The sequence below is a fragment of the Cucurbita moschata genome, unplaced genomic scaffold (genome assembly GCF_002738365.1).
Source record: "Cucurbita moschata cultivar Rifu unplaced genomic scaffold, Cmos_1.0 Cmo_Scf00019, whole genome shotgun sequence".
NCBI classification, from domain to species: Eukaryota; Viridiplantae; Streptophyta; class Magnoliopsida; order Cucurbitales; family Cucurbitaceae; genus Cucurbita; species Cucurbita moschata.
In genome coordinates, this window is record NW_019268535.1 from 2391013 (window position 1) to 2404049 (window position 13037).

The following is a 13037-nucleotide window of genomic DNA, read 5'->3' on the forward strand; positions in this document are numbered from 1 at the left end:
ACAACAACAATTTTGATAGTATATAACCCAGGTAGAAAGAAGTGACAACTAGTCATATCCCCTATAGTATATTTTGGAGCATTTCAACCATAGTAGATGTAGACATGATTTTGGTGACCAATTATACACTATATTAACACAACATGAAATAGTAAAGGTCTTATCTAAAATGAAAGCAGGTAAAAAGGGATTTGGAACAAGTGTGACTATGGATAACACGTCCTAGACCAGCATGATTGGGACATAAACCACAGGCCTTGAATGGGACATAAACTACAGGCCTTGAACTAGCATGACTGGGACAGAAAATGGAGTCCTTAATGACTCCTCAAGGCTAGGCCATGGTTTTAATGGCTAAAGCCGACCCTTCTATTAAACGATTGACATTCTTGGCTACAACAAGTTAAAGCCCATGTCATTTCACTTTGAAGTGGTCCAACATAATTAAGAACTTGCTTTTGACACAGTCAAAGTAAACAACATCATTCATTCATTCATATCATAATTCATATTTGATCATTCATTCCCCCTTTTACTAATTCATAACATTTTAAATGAGCCCGCCTCACCGCAGTCTCACTCGTCGTGTACGGCGGGGTTAGCCGAGCAGCAACAGCAGCAAGCAATACGCCACAATGCGGCCCCTTTGCTGCTTTGCTTTATCCTCTATTAGTCAATACGGTGGGCCATCTCCTGTCCTTCCAAAAAGCTAATCACGAACTTCTACTGCACTGCAAACAACTTACTTCCCTGCCTTTTCCTTTTCCAGTGGCTGCTTTGGTTTCCCACTGGTCCTCTAACCACCACATAATCAAAAAAGTATTATAACCAAACCCAAATCATTCATTTTTTTTCCTTTTCTTCCCATCAACTTCACAGAAGACATGAATAAGTTCAGACCGAACTAATACGAGTTCACGTAAAACTGTTACGAACGGGATTGTGAAACTCGTTTCTCAGCATAGACGATACCTTTTAATAAACTTGCAATTCAACTTTACAAATATATCAGAACCAGAAGGCTTTTACCATGTAAAAAGGGGTTAAAAGAGGGGAGAATCGAGCATTCAAGACACGTCGACTCCACATAAAAAGCTTATGATATCATAGATTATGGTCATACAACACTTTGACATGTATGCTTCAATTTCCTTATTCTGAGAAATATGGCAGAAACTCACTAAGGATTATCCATATCGCTTGAACTAGGATAAGCCTCTCCATTTAAGTCTTCCATCATCTCCTCAACTATTCTCCATCTGTCAAAGGAATGAATAAACCCAGGACTAATACCACATTTATAGCAAACCTTATGTTATTTGGAAAGTTGAAAGAATGAAAATGTCCGACTACCTCTCAAGAACAAACTTCCCTTCCTTGTACTTTTGATATTTGTCGTGTGTAGTTACCTAAGTGCAGCAACATCAGTTAAACAAATCTAAGACTGCAAATCAACAAAATTTTAGAGAAAAACTTTTCATATAAACGCACAAACCATCAAATGATTTTAGACACAATACATAAATTACACTATTATCACCTCTAGTTTAATGTAGTTTCAGGATTTCAAGCATATTTTTTATTGTACGTGAGTGTCCAAACTAGCTTGTGCACCTCTGCTATTTTCACAAGATAACCACTTCACCCTCCTACATTTAGCTATCTTTCCTATGTTAAAATTAAACTCAGTTTATTCCTATATTGTAATAGCTCAAGCCCACTGCTAACAGATATTGTCCTTTATGGGTTTTCCCTTTTGGGCTTTCACTCAAGGTTTTAAAACGCGTCTACAAGGAAGAGGTTTTTACACACTTATAAGGAATACTTCGTTCCCTCTCCAAGCAATGTGGGATCTCACAATCCACTCCCCTTAGGGGCCAGCGTCTTTGCTGGCACACCACTCGGTGTCTGGCTGTGATACCATTTGTAACAATAAAGTAAACTGCTAGTAGATATTGCGCCATGCCCCCTTGGCTACCTTGCCCTGATCCAGATACTATGTTCTCATCCTAGCGTCTCCTGTGAGGGCAATCAACCTTCCTGTGATCACTCTTGTCGTAGTGGAAGCACGCGTCAGTGCCTGTCCTACACTCCCCCGAATGACGAGTACCGCAAGTGAGGCAAATAGGTCTCTCTGCGCTGGGGGCCTCAATTCTAACGCCCTAATATCTCTCTGCTGGAGGTGGCCTATGCGATCGACTTTTACTCCCGTACCGCAATGATCTGTCTGACCGCTCATTCCATTCTCTCTTACCCTGAAAATTCCTCTGATCCCCAGATTTTCTACATGCTTTCTGCAATTGAGCATCCATCATGGTGGCTGCATGGAGAGCTGCTGCAAAAGTGGCAGGTGCAATAGCCCCCACGGTGCCCTATATCTGAAGTCTGAGCCCTAATATGAGCTTTTGAACCATCTTCTCCTCTGTGTCCACGTACTCTGGGCAAAAACGTGACAACCATGGAAGAAGACCCATGTCTGGTTGGGTACTTTAAATTCCCACCACAGCATAACCCGTGTCTGAAGACCCGCGTCATGGAAAATTGTAGCTCACAGGCTAACAACTCAAAACATAACATAACCCACTCAAAACACAAAAACTATTTAAATTCCCACGACAACTAACTGCTGGACCTGTGAATTACTTTCTTTGCACCTTCTAACATATGTATGCAATATTGAGGGTCTCATAGAATCCATGTCCACTCTTAATAGATCATTACTACTGATGATGCATTTGATACTTGAGGGCATCAAACAAACTTTTGCTCACCTGAACTAGTTTCAGGAGATTATCTTCATATTATAGGTTCGAAAGTTGAAATGTGCAAAGGATAGGTAGCTGATAACAGAACCACACACTGAAATATACAAGTTATAACAAGCTCCTTTGACCGTTCAGCCAGTTCATCATGATTCCTATTGAACAGTTTTCAGTTCTATTGCATAGATAGTCAGAGAAGAAAGCTTACATATTTCCATCCAAGAAGTTCTCCGCAACAGCAACAAAAGATATCCTCCACGGTGTGCATACCAGAAAGCATCAACCTCTCCTCCTTAGGTCCAGATGTTACATTCACTCTGGAAAAAGGTAAAAGTATTTCAATTCATGTAAAATCTAGATGCGAGATCAGAAACAGATCAAAATAAGGTCATTTCATCTCAATCTGTAGAACAGAAATGCCAATGAGGAGGAATAAGAAAAAAATTGAGGATAACTAACAATTGTACAATGCAAATTTAAAATAACAACAATCTAGACATTTGGATTTGAAGCTCGAAACGAAAAATTTTAAATAACAACAATGCAACTTACACACTGTTGAAAAGGAACGCCCTCCCTTGGCTGCAATTGAAAGTCTGGGACAATAATAGAACAATAAAAATTCATCAAAATTGAACAATATTAACTTCATGGCCGATTAAATATGCAAAAAAAGAGCGAAATACATGCACGATATGATGATAATAATCAACACAATGATTAACCGGTATATAATAACTTCGAAAATAGATATCACTGGAGCAATTAAACCAGCAACCTATTACACAAAAAGAAAGCATAACGATTATACAAGCCAAAACAATCCATCTTCATGCAAAACTACAATTCAAGGACTAAATAAACTCCCGATTTCACTCCAATTTGTTCAGAAATCCAATTCCACAATCTCAACAAACAAAATTCTAGCATCGCATGGCGAAATTAATCGCTGAGGAATCAGAAACAAGATCGAGGATTCGGAGAGCATATAAAACGGATTAGATATAGAGTGAAAGTACCCGAGAGAGGATGTCATCGGCAAGAGCAACGTTGTTATTGCAGTAGCGGCAGCTATAAGACCTGCCTTCCAATTCAACGAGAAAAACCCTACCCATTTAAACCCTAAAATCCCAAATTCAAGACCTAACCTCTCACAATCTCATACTCAATTATTCCTTCCCCCTTTCATCCACCAGTTTCGAACTCCAAAACATCGCCCTGCCTGCTCGGTTTGCCAAATGTCAGTAGCCGTTTCCTTCCAACTACGGGAACCGGTAAATTACCGGTTCCTCCTTTCTTCTCCTTCTGTGTCTAATTATGGGCTTGAGCCCAGTAACCTCTCCGCCCAGTCAAATCGGCCCAAACTCTTCCTCTTATTTTATTTATTTATTTATTCAGAATTTGTGATTAAAATCTTAATTATCATTGTAAAAATTAATGGTTCAATCTTGTCGTGTCTTGAACATGTGTACAGTTTGCTCCCCTGTCTTCTGTACAAGAATTTCTTCAATGTTGTCCAAGTCTAGTAACGCTTCATTCTCTGAATGCAAGTTCGGTAATGCTTCCTTGTCTAAGGATCACTTTGCTTCCATTGTATCACTTTAATAGTCAATCATGTGATTTGAGCATCCTCGTAGTCGATATACTTTCTCATTATTGCCATTATCGCTAGCTCATCTTCGAGACATAGTAGTGTAAATGTTAGAATTCTTAAAATATTTTAAGCTATATAAAGCCATGTCGTTGTCATTGTCTGATACCACTTGTCACAATCGCACTTTTGATGATTGCGGACTTACGATTGTGCGACACTCACTTCCCAGCAATAAGTGAGTTCACAGCCAATTCGTTCTTGCATCTGTTACGGCCAAGCGACGTATGCTTCAGCCTCTAACCCCAGTTCAAGAAGAAAATTGTAGAGAACGGAAGAATAGAAATTTCGTAAGAGAGTTTTGAAAAATTAAAATTGGTGTTATATGTGATGCAAGCAAAAAGATAATAACAACTGCTTACAGCAGAGTAAGAGGATAGAAAAAATAGAATTAAAAAACATTTTTGCTTTTTTCACCTCAGATATCTGTGTAATGTATGTTGCATATTTAAACTGAATCAAATCTCAAACAGTTTTCTTGTCTTTAAGATATTTGATGAATAAGATAATCCAGATGGGAAGACGAGCACATACAAATGAAACTGAAAAACAGTAAAATCAAAATCGTTTGGCATTGGCTATCCATATAAACAGAAATCCGCCATTTCCGAAGCTGTGAGTGACGAAGAACAGAACACAGAGATTGGAAAGAACAGAGTACTAAGTTAAACCACACCCCAAATTCGTGTTTTTCTCCTCCTCCCCTCCGTTTCACTAGATCCCACCACTCCCCTCCGTCGTGTCCTTTTTCCGGCGCCGGGGATCTGGGCTGCCTGAGCTTTGCTCGACCAATTACGGGGAAAGCAATGAGACATTTTCAAATTAAGAACCTATATTATATTCCTCTGCTACACGTGTATTAATTTACATGGAGATTAAAAAAAGGTCGTTCCGATAATTCATCGCCGTCGTAAAGCCTAAGCGGATTCCGGTGGTGGGAAATTGAGATCGAGATCTAGAACTACCGGTCTTGATTTGTGGTGGTCGTTTTGGTTCAGATCAATAACAGAGGATGAATCAGAGTCACTCTGAACTCCGCCACTCGCCACTACCTTCTGCCGGTGGCGATCAAAAACCACACCCGATTGATGATTTTGAATACTAAAAATGGGATGATCGAAGAACAGGAGATGATTCGGCGGCGGAAAAATCCCACCTCCGAATTGGGGATGATTGAACGGAAACGCCGGTCTAGATCCGACAGCGTCATGATTGAGGTCAAGAATTGGGTCACGGCTAGAGGATTCAACGGTACTACTCCGGCTAGGACTGAGATTAAGATCATTAACAGCAACGGGAAAGGGGAAATTAGTTTTAGCCTTAGCGCCACGGAATTGGAGAGCGGCGGCGTCGTAAGCCCTCGCCGCCTCCTCCGCCGTGTCGAATGTGCCTAACCAAACACGGGTTTTCTTTGCTGGATCTCTAATTTCTGCGGCGTATCTTCCCCACGGCCTCTTCCTGACGCCTCTAAAATGCACCTCCTTGTCCTTGCCGCCGGCAACCACCACCGCCGCCGCCTTAAGCTTGTCCCTTGGCGCCATAGATTACGTAGTTGATGGAGAAAATGGCGATGGGATTGATTTGCTTTGTTGAAAGATGAAATTGGAAAGGGAAGGATTTGGGTATTTATAGAAGCGGAAATCGGAGTGATGGATTGGAGAGAGTGAAAAGGAAAAGGAGAGATTTTGACTGCTGGGAATGGTGTCCACATGCTACGTGGCATGTAGTAAGCCGACCACGTCATTCAGATCAAACATCATCTGGTTTATTTTGTCGCGTTATCCAACGGTTGAGATTCAACAGCGGAATCCCATGCAAAACCATGGAGGCGATGAGAGGGGTAATTTGGGGATTAAGATGAAAAACGTAGGACGAAATTGTAAATATGACACGTTTTTTTATTTTTTTTGTATTAAAAAAATAATTTATGTAAAAGGAAGTGGCGTTTTGTTTGGTTGCGTTGTAATTGAGGCCCCCGCGTTTTGGATGGAATTTGAGGCGCTTGGTGGGTCCCACACAAGGGAGTTACCGACCAAGCATTGACGCGTGTTTCTGTTTCCTTATTCGTCGCTAATGGACATCCTCGTAGCCTCACGCCACATCACCCTACCATGGGTTCTGCTACTCTCACCCCATCACTCTACCATCCACCTTCTACGTCACCGCACCCTTCCCACTCTTTAACAAAAACATCTCAATTTCTCCTTAATTATGTTCACATACACGTTAATATCACGAGTATATAAGTAAGAGATACTATCTCCATCGGTATATGTGATGTCTCACATTAGTTGTGGTAGGAGAACAAACCATAATTTATATGGGTGTGAAGAAAAGAATAAACCACCGTTTATAAGGGTGTGAAAACCTTCCTTTAGCAGACACGTTTTAAAGCTTTGAGGGCATGCCCGAAAAAAAAAGCTCAAAGAGGACAATATCTGCTAGCGGTGGGCCTGAGACATCGGACGATGTGCCAGCCTTCTCGCCGTTCCTCGAAGGAGGGTAGACACGAGGCGGTGTGCCAGTAAGGACGCTAGGCCCCAAAGGGGGGTGGATTTGGGGGCAGTCCCACATCGATTGGAGGAAAGAAAGAGTGCCAGCGAGAACGCTGGGCTCCGAAGGGGGGTGGATTATGATGTCCCACATTGGTTGGAGAGGAGAACAAACCACCATTTATAAGGGTGTGGAGAGAAGACAAACCACCATTTATAAGGGTGTGGAAGCCTTCCCCTAGCGTTTTAAAACCTTGAGGGCAAGCTTGAAAGGGAATGCCCAAAGAGAACAATATCATCTGCTAGCGGCATATATATATATATATATATATATTATCTTTTATTGTCGAAGAAATCAAAAGTAAAATCATGAGAGCTGATGCTCAAAGTGGACAATATCATACCATTATAGAGATTCATTGTTCTACCAATATTATAATCATAATCTTATCTTCACTTGGTAATGTCGATAGAATCTTCAATGTCAAACAAATAAGCACCGAGTTTCGAAAGTGTAGTCATAGTGAAGATTAATGATGCTTTGGAGAAGAGGAGTCATCTAGATAGTGCTAGACAGATGAATCGTTGGTATACCGTCTTTTGGAAAACCAAAAGTAAAGCTAGGAAAGCTCATACTCAAAGAATACAATATCATACCACTGTGGAGGTTTGTTGTTTCTACCAATAATATCAAAGTCATAATCTTATCGTAATTTAATCATGTCAATAGAATTCTCAAGTGTCAAGTAAATAAGTACGGAGCCTCGAAAGCGCATATGGTCTCTAAAGAATAGAAGTCGTTGATAGTGCTAGACAGATAAATGAATTTGGAAGCAGGAAACAAAAATGAAATATAATTTTAGTAAAAAATAAAATAAATTAAACGTAGAAAAAAGAATAATCCAATTTTAGGAATAAAAAGTAGGGACGAGACGTTAATTAATCAAATTGATTATTTTATTAATTATTGTTAAACAAGTTTATGGGTTTAGGCGTCAATAATTGAGTGGCGGCAACCATTAAATTATTGGTAACTAAATTCTTTAGACAGTCAATCACAAGATTTTCGTGATTTCTGTTATATTTTTGTTATTATAAAATGTATTATTTTCTGTCTTATTTGGATTTTATGATTATTTTTAATACTTTTATAACAATTTGTGAAATTTATTATAAATAAATTGCTTTACGAAATCAATTAACAATATTATTTTATTTACTTCAATTCCTTAAATTATACTTTTTATATTCTTATAAGAAAACAAAAAAAAAAAAAACAAAAAATAGATATGAAAATAACTATATTAATTAACTAACTTTAATAATATAATTGTAAAAGTGTTCCCGTTTTATTATATATATATAATATTTTGAATTTTCACACGTTTTCATGCCCAAGCTTTTGTTTAGGTTATCTTGTCACTTTCTCATAATATTTTGTATATATATATATATATATATTTAAAAGAGAGTGTGAGTTAAACATTTTTTTTTAACGCTATTGTAAATTTTTTCAATTCAAACAATTATTATTAAATAGAAAGATAATATGTAAAACATTTATTTATTTATTAGCGTTGAATTAAAATTTGAAGGTTAAATTTTAATATGAAATCATTTATTGAGATATAAAAAATGGGAGGGACCCCGCAACGACCTTTGATGGGTCTTCAATTTTTGTCGTGTTTATATAGTAAAGAAGGCACCACGAAACATTATCGTATTAAAACCATGTTACCGTATAGTCATGTACCTGATTCACGAGTTTAACAACTTTGTAGTTCTCGAATAAAATGAGACTAATATTCAGGATATGATAATTAAGAAAGACCTAAATAATAGCTATTACCTTTCTTTTCTTTTCTGTCGGTGAGTAGTACAATGGAACGATGTAAACTACAACTAGATTTACCGTTTTGTGTGCTCGGAATCGTTTACTTGGAATTTGATTTTATTATTATTATTATTATAAGATAAAATAAAAATTGAGAAAAGCCGTATTAATAAGAAAAAGGTGTGTCGGAGGAAGAAGGCATAATGGCCACACGTTTAGAAAATGGAAACAAAGCAGGCAGACACAGCCGCCCCATTAATGTCTCAGATTTCAGTTTTCACACGTACCAATTTATTTATTTATTTATTATTATTTTTTTTAATTTATGTTTTTAAAAGCTTGAAATAACCCTTCATGTCCTTTGTACTTCATTATTTTGGTTTTATTTTTCAATTATCAATTTTTAATTTATAATAATTTACTAAAAATACTTCGTCAAAATAGTTTTCATTATTAAAAATAAAGAGTAAGTAACGTAACCATGTCACAAAAGACGCTAAAAATGTCGAGAGTATTAAGTGTAAAATCTAGATGACGATCCTATAGTTTTAATAATGAATTAAATAATAATAATAATAATAAATTTAACGTGGGTTAATTAAAAGCAATAAATTAAATGATTAAAATTGAATATTTAAAAATAATATTTTTATAATATTGGCTGTTGACGGCGACATTGACTTTTATTCAACCTAAAACCTTTAATCGTACACACGCTTCATATTTCCTAATCATGGCTCTCTCTTTTATTATTATTATTAATTTTCACTTTAAAATTTTTAATTCATAACATTTTTTTTCTTAATATATTAATTTTGATATCTATTGTTTTTTTAATACTTCAAACCTAATTTAAATTTATTTTCTCACCAATAAAAATATTTTAAAAAATTACTATAATGATAACTTTATACAATGTTTAATTTTCTAAGCTTAAATTGGATTAAAGTTCAAATAATTTTATTAAAATCATTTATTTAAAGATAATTATTAAGATTTATTACCAAATAAATTAAAAAAATCTAAAATTTAAGTTACATGAATAAAAATTAAATTAAAATAGAATTATGAGTAAAATTATTTTCTGGTAATATCTATAAAGACATTATATTTTTAAATATTATTTCTTTAGATAATTTTTATGATTTAAATTGTGATAAAAGGGTTTGAATCTCTAAATTAGGAAAGGAAGCTTAGTTTTTGTTTTTTTTTTTGTCCATTTTATAATTTTATTGTATTTTTTTCGGCGGCCGCAAATACAGATATTTGGAGACAAAAAACAAAATAATTTTAAATTATATTTTATATTCTGAAATGAAAATAAAATTAATTGGGCGTTCACATTTGCATGAGAGCAAATAGTCAAACACGTGAAAGAGGCCGTTGACTACCAGAAAATTAGACATAAAATAAAGAAAGCGAGTGAAATAAATAAATAGACATAATTAATTAATTAATTTTAATTTATGAAACAACGAAGAAAGATATAATATGGTGTGTGAAACTTTGAATAAACTCTTTTTTTTTCTTTTTTAATTATAATAAATAATTAATTCTTTGATGTGACTAAAAATAATATTTTTTAAAAATATTAATTTCTATTTTATTACGGGGTGTTAAAAAAAACCTAATCAATCTAACCTAACCCATATCGTTTGAGTTGGATTGAATTGGTTCGGTTCATCAGTTCATCTAAAAGTAAATTGGGTTAACTTAACAATGCGAATTTATTTTAAAATTTTTAATTTATATATATATATTTTGCTTACAATACAAATTTATATACATATATTTATTTTATTTTTATTTTATTACTTATTCTCTCACTATCCTTAAAAATAATTTTCAACAATTTTGAAGTTAAATTTTTTTAAATATTTATTATAATTAAATATTTGAAAAATAAATAAAGAGATGTGTTAAGAATTAATAAAAAAAAACAAGATTTTGAATAAATTACCGGACATGGACTAACCATTTTAGTTTTGTGTGGGCCTTTTTGATGGGTTATTGTGGCTAAGCCCAATTGGGGCCTCTTTTGATTGTGATGCACCATCACTCAGATCATCCCGGTTCATCTTGTCGGTACTAGGTACCCATGTGGTCACTTGCTCATCTTGTCGGTTGGTTTACAACCTAGGGGGCTTGTTGGAGAACCTCTTGTTTGTTTTCATGCTCGATACTTGCATAATCAGATTTAGTCAAGTTCTAATCTCGAGATACTACCATGTCGAGAGCAACCTAGGTTAAATTCTCCGTGCACGTGAGAATCCTATCAATCAAGGCAAATTCACTACTAGGATTAGTTAGTTACCCCTAATAGTCCTCATCATGCATCGACAAGGATAGAGAAGTGACACCAAATCTTATCATGCTAGGAAAATCATATTAGATGACTTGGTTTGACTCAAACATGCTCGAAATTTAATTACGTCCCATCGAGTTATATCAACCAAACAAAGTTCATACATCATGTTTCAAAGTTCATTGTATTGAACTACCTGAGTTTTGTGGTCGAGGTATGGTCATAACGTTGTCCTCATCTCTCGTTAAGAATCCTTGGATCTAACTCTATAAATTTTGCTCTTCACACTTTAGTTGACCTCCGGTTTTCTATTAGGCCAAAGAGCTACTCTTCCTCACTCTTTATTATTTTATCACGTGGTTCTTTTAGTCCGAACTATCTTGCAGCTAATTTAGCTTGGTCGGCCTCGAAAAACATGTATTGGTCAACCTCGACCAATAGGTGTTAGGTGGGTTCAAATCCTTCTAAGAAAGAGTTTACGGTGTTAAATTTAAAGAAGAGTAGTATATAACCATTTTAGGGTTTCGTTGAGTCTTTTTTGAAACTACATTCAAAAGGGGACCCAACCCGAGATCGTATAGGATCATATAACATATATTATAACCTAAGATTCTTAAATTAATATTTTTGTCACATCAAATTTTATGTTTCTCAAAATGAATTTAAAATTAGAGGGCACTTAGATTCCTTTGCGTGCACTCTTCCTTTGATAATTTCCACCTAATTCTTATTTATTTTAAATTATTAAATTAATTTTGTTGTCATTAATATAGGTCAAAGACTATGATATATATCTATAGTGCCCATTCCACCAAGCTATACTAATTTTTTTTTTTAATTTAATTTTAATTTTAAGGTTTCTTAAAAAGAAATTAAAAATAATAAGGATAAAATTTGTTCCAAAACTTATATAGACATTATAATAAAAATTAAAACGTTAGCTATTTATCTCTTAAGCATGTCAATATTTACATTTTTTATTTTAAATAAAGCCTCGTGCGACTTAATGGGTTTAAATGGTTCAAACTCCATGTGTCTAGCGAAGAAGACGTCGAGTTGACAGTAACAATCGTTTGAAGGAACCAATTGTCAGGAGAGAACTCGACTGAGACTTAATCCGCTCTATTTGGGCTTTCCTTTTCTTTCAAGCTTTACCTCGGTTTCCACACCCTTATAAATGGTGTGGAATTGTGGGATCTTACAATCCACCCCCCTTCAATATCTCGCCTCGTGTCTACTCTCTTAGGGGGAAGGGCATCCATACAAGGAAAGGTTTCCATACCTGTGGAATTGTGGGATCTCACAATCCACTCTCTTCAGAGCCCAAGGGAAAGGTTTTCCACACCCTTATAAAGGGTGTTTAGTTCTCCTCCCCAACCGAGTGCAATTGTGAGATCTCACAATCCACCTCCCCTTCAAGGCTCAGCGTCATCGGTGACACTCGTTCCTTTCTCTAATCGATGTGGGACCCACCACAAAATTCACCCTTTTAGGGCCCAACGTCCTTACTAGCACACTGCCTCGTGTCTACCCTTAAGGGGAACAACATCCTTGCTGGCACATTGCCCATGTTTGAATCTAATACCATTTATAACGGCCCAAGCCCCACCGCTAACAAATATTGTTCTTTTTGAGCTTTTCCTTTCGAGTTTCCCTTCAACATTTTTAAAAGGTTTCTACACTTAACCAATGTGAAATTGTGGGGTCTCACGTAAACAAACTCAGAAGAAACTTAGCTAATTCTCCAATTAAACAAATTTACCTAGAAGGGTCAGGCAAAAGATTTCTCCCCCCAACAAAAATGATTGTTACTTAGAATATGAAAGTTGAAATGCAGCACACCAAAGACGAACAATGAACAACAATCTAAGTTTCAAGATCAGAAGATGAAGAAGAAGAGGAAGAAAGGTTCGGATATGGAGTGGGTTAGGTAAAGATTTTTCCGATTTTTACCGATTTTTTCCGATTTTTACCGATTTTTTCCGATTTTTCC

General features: G+C 35.8%; 2 protein-coding genes across 4 annotated transcripts; both read right to left on the reverse strand.

Annotated features, from left to right (window-relative positions):
* Positions 1–653: 653 nt before the first annotated feature.
* LOC111457237 (protein yippee-like At5g53940) lies at positions 654–12921 on the reverse strand. 3 transcript variants are annotated; one of them, XM_023099431.1, is made up of 6 exons: positions 3782–4014; positions 3315–3358; positions 2971–3079; positions 1354–1409; positions 1182–1259; positions 654–796 (listed from the first exon to the last, which is right to left on the reverse strand). In XM_023099431.1, coding segments are annotated over exons 1-6 (384 nt in total). In that variant the 5' UTR covers positions 3878–4014; the 3' UTR covers positions 654–795. The 3 variants fall into 3 exon arrangements, with proteins under 3 accessions (XP_022955199.1, XP_022955198.1, XP_022955197.1); XM_023099430.1 differs by lacking the exon at positions 654–796 and adding an exon at positions 12908–12921 and having other exon boundaries at positions 894–1259; positions 3782–3965; XM_023099429.1 differs by lacking the exon at positions 654–796 and having other exon boundaries at positions 894–1259; positions 3782–4012.
* On the reverse strand, positions 4967–6020 carry LOC111457236 (ethylene-responsive transcription factor 11-like). Its single transcript, XM_023099428.1, has one exon. It carries the CDS (start codon positions 5952–5954, stop codon positions 5331–5333), a length of 624 nt encoding a protein of 207 aa, XP_022955196.1. The 5' UTR covers positions 5955–6020; the 3' UTR covers positions 4967–5330.
* Positions 12922–13037: the final 116 nt, after the last annotated feature.

Bases quoted from the DNA above. Each gene is read 5' to 3' on its own strand.
- LOC111457237 (XM_023099431.1), bottom strand. From the start codon at position 3,877: ATGGGTAGGGTTTTTCTCGTTGAATTGGAAGGCAGGTCTTATAGCTGC. The intron at 3,080-3,314 runs GTAAGTTGCATT...ACCTTTTTCCAG, and splicing joins GCGTTCCTTTTCAACAGTGT to AGTGAATGTAACATCTGGAC. The intron at 1,260-1,353 runs GTAGTCGGACAT...TTCCTTTGACAG, and splicing joins GGGAAGTTTGTTCTTGAGAG to ATGGAGAATAGTTGAGGAGA.
- LOC111457236 (XM_023099428.1), bottom strand. From the start codon at position 5,954: ATGGCGCCAAGGGACAAGCTTAAGGCGGCGGCGGTGGTGGTTGCCGGC.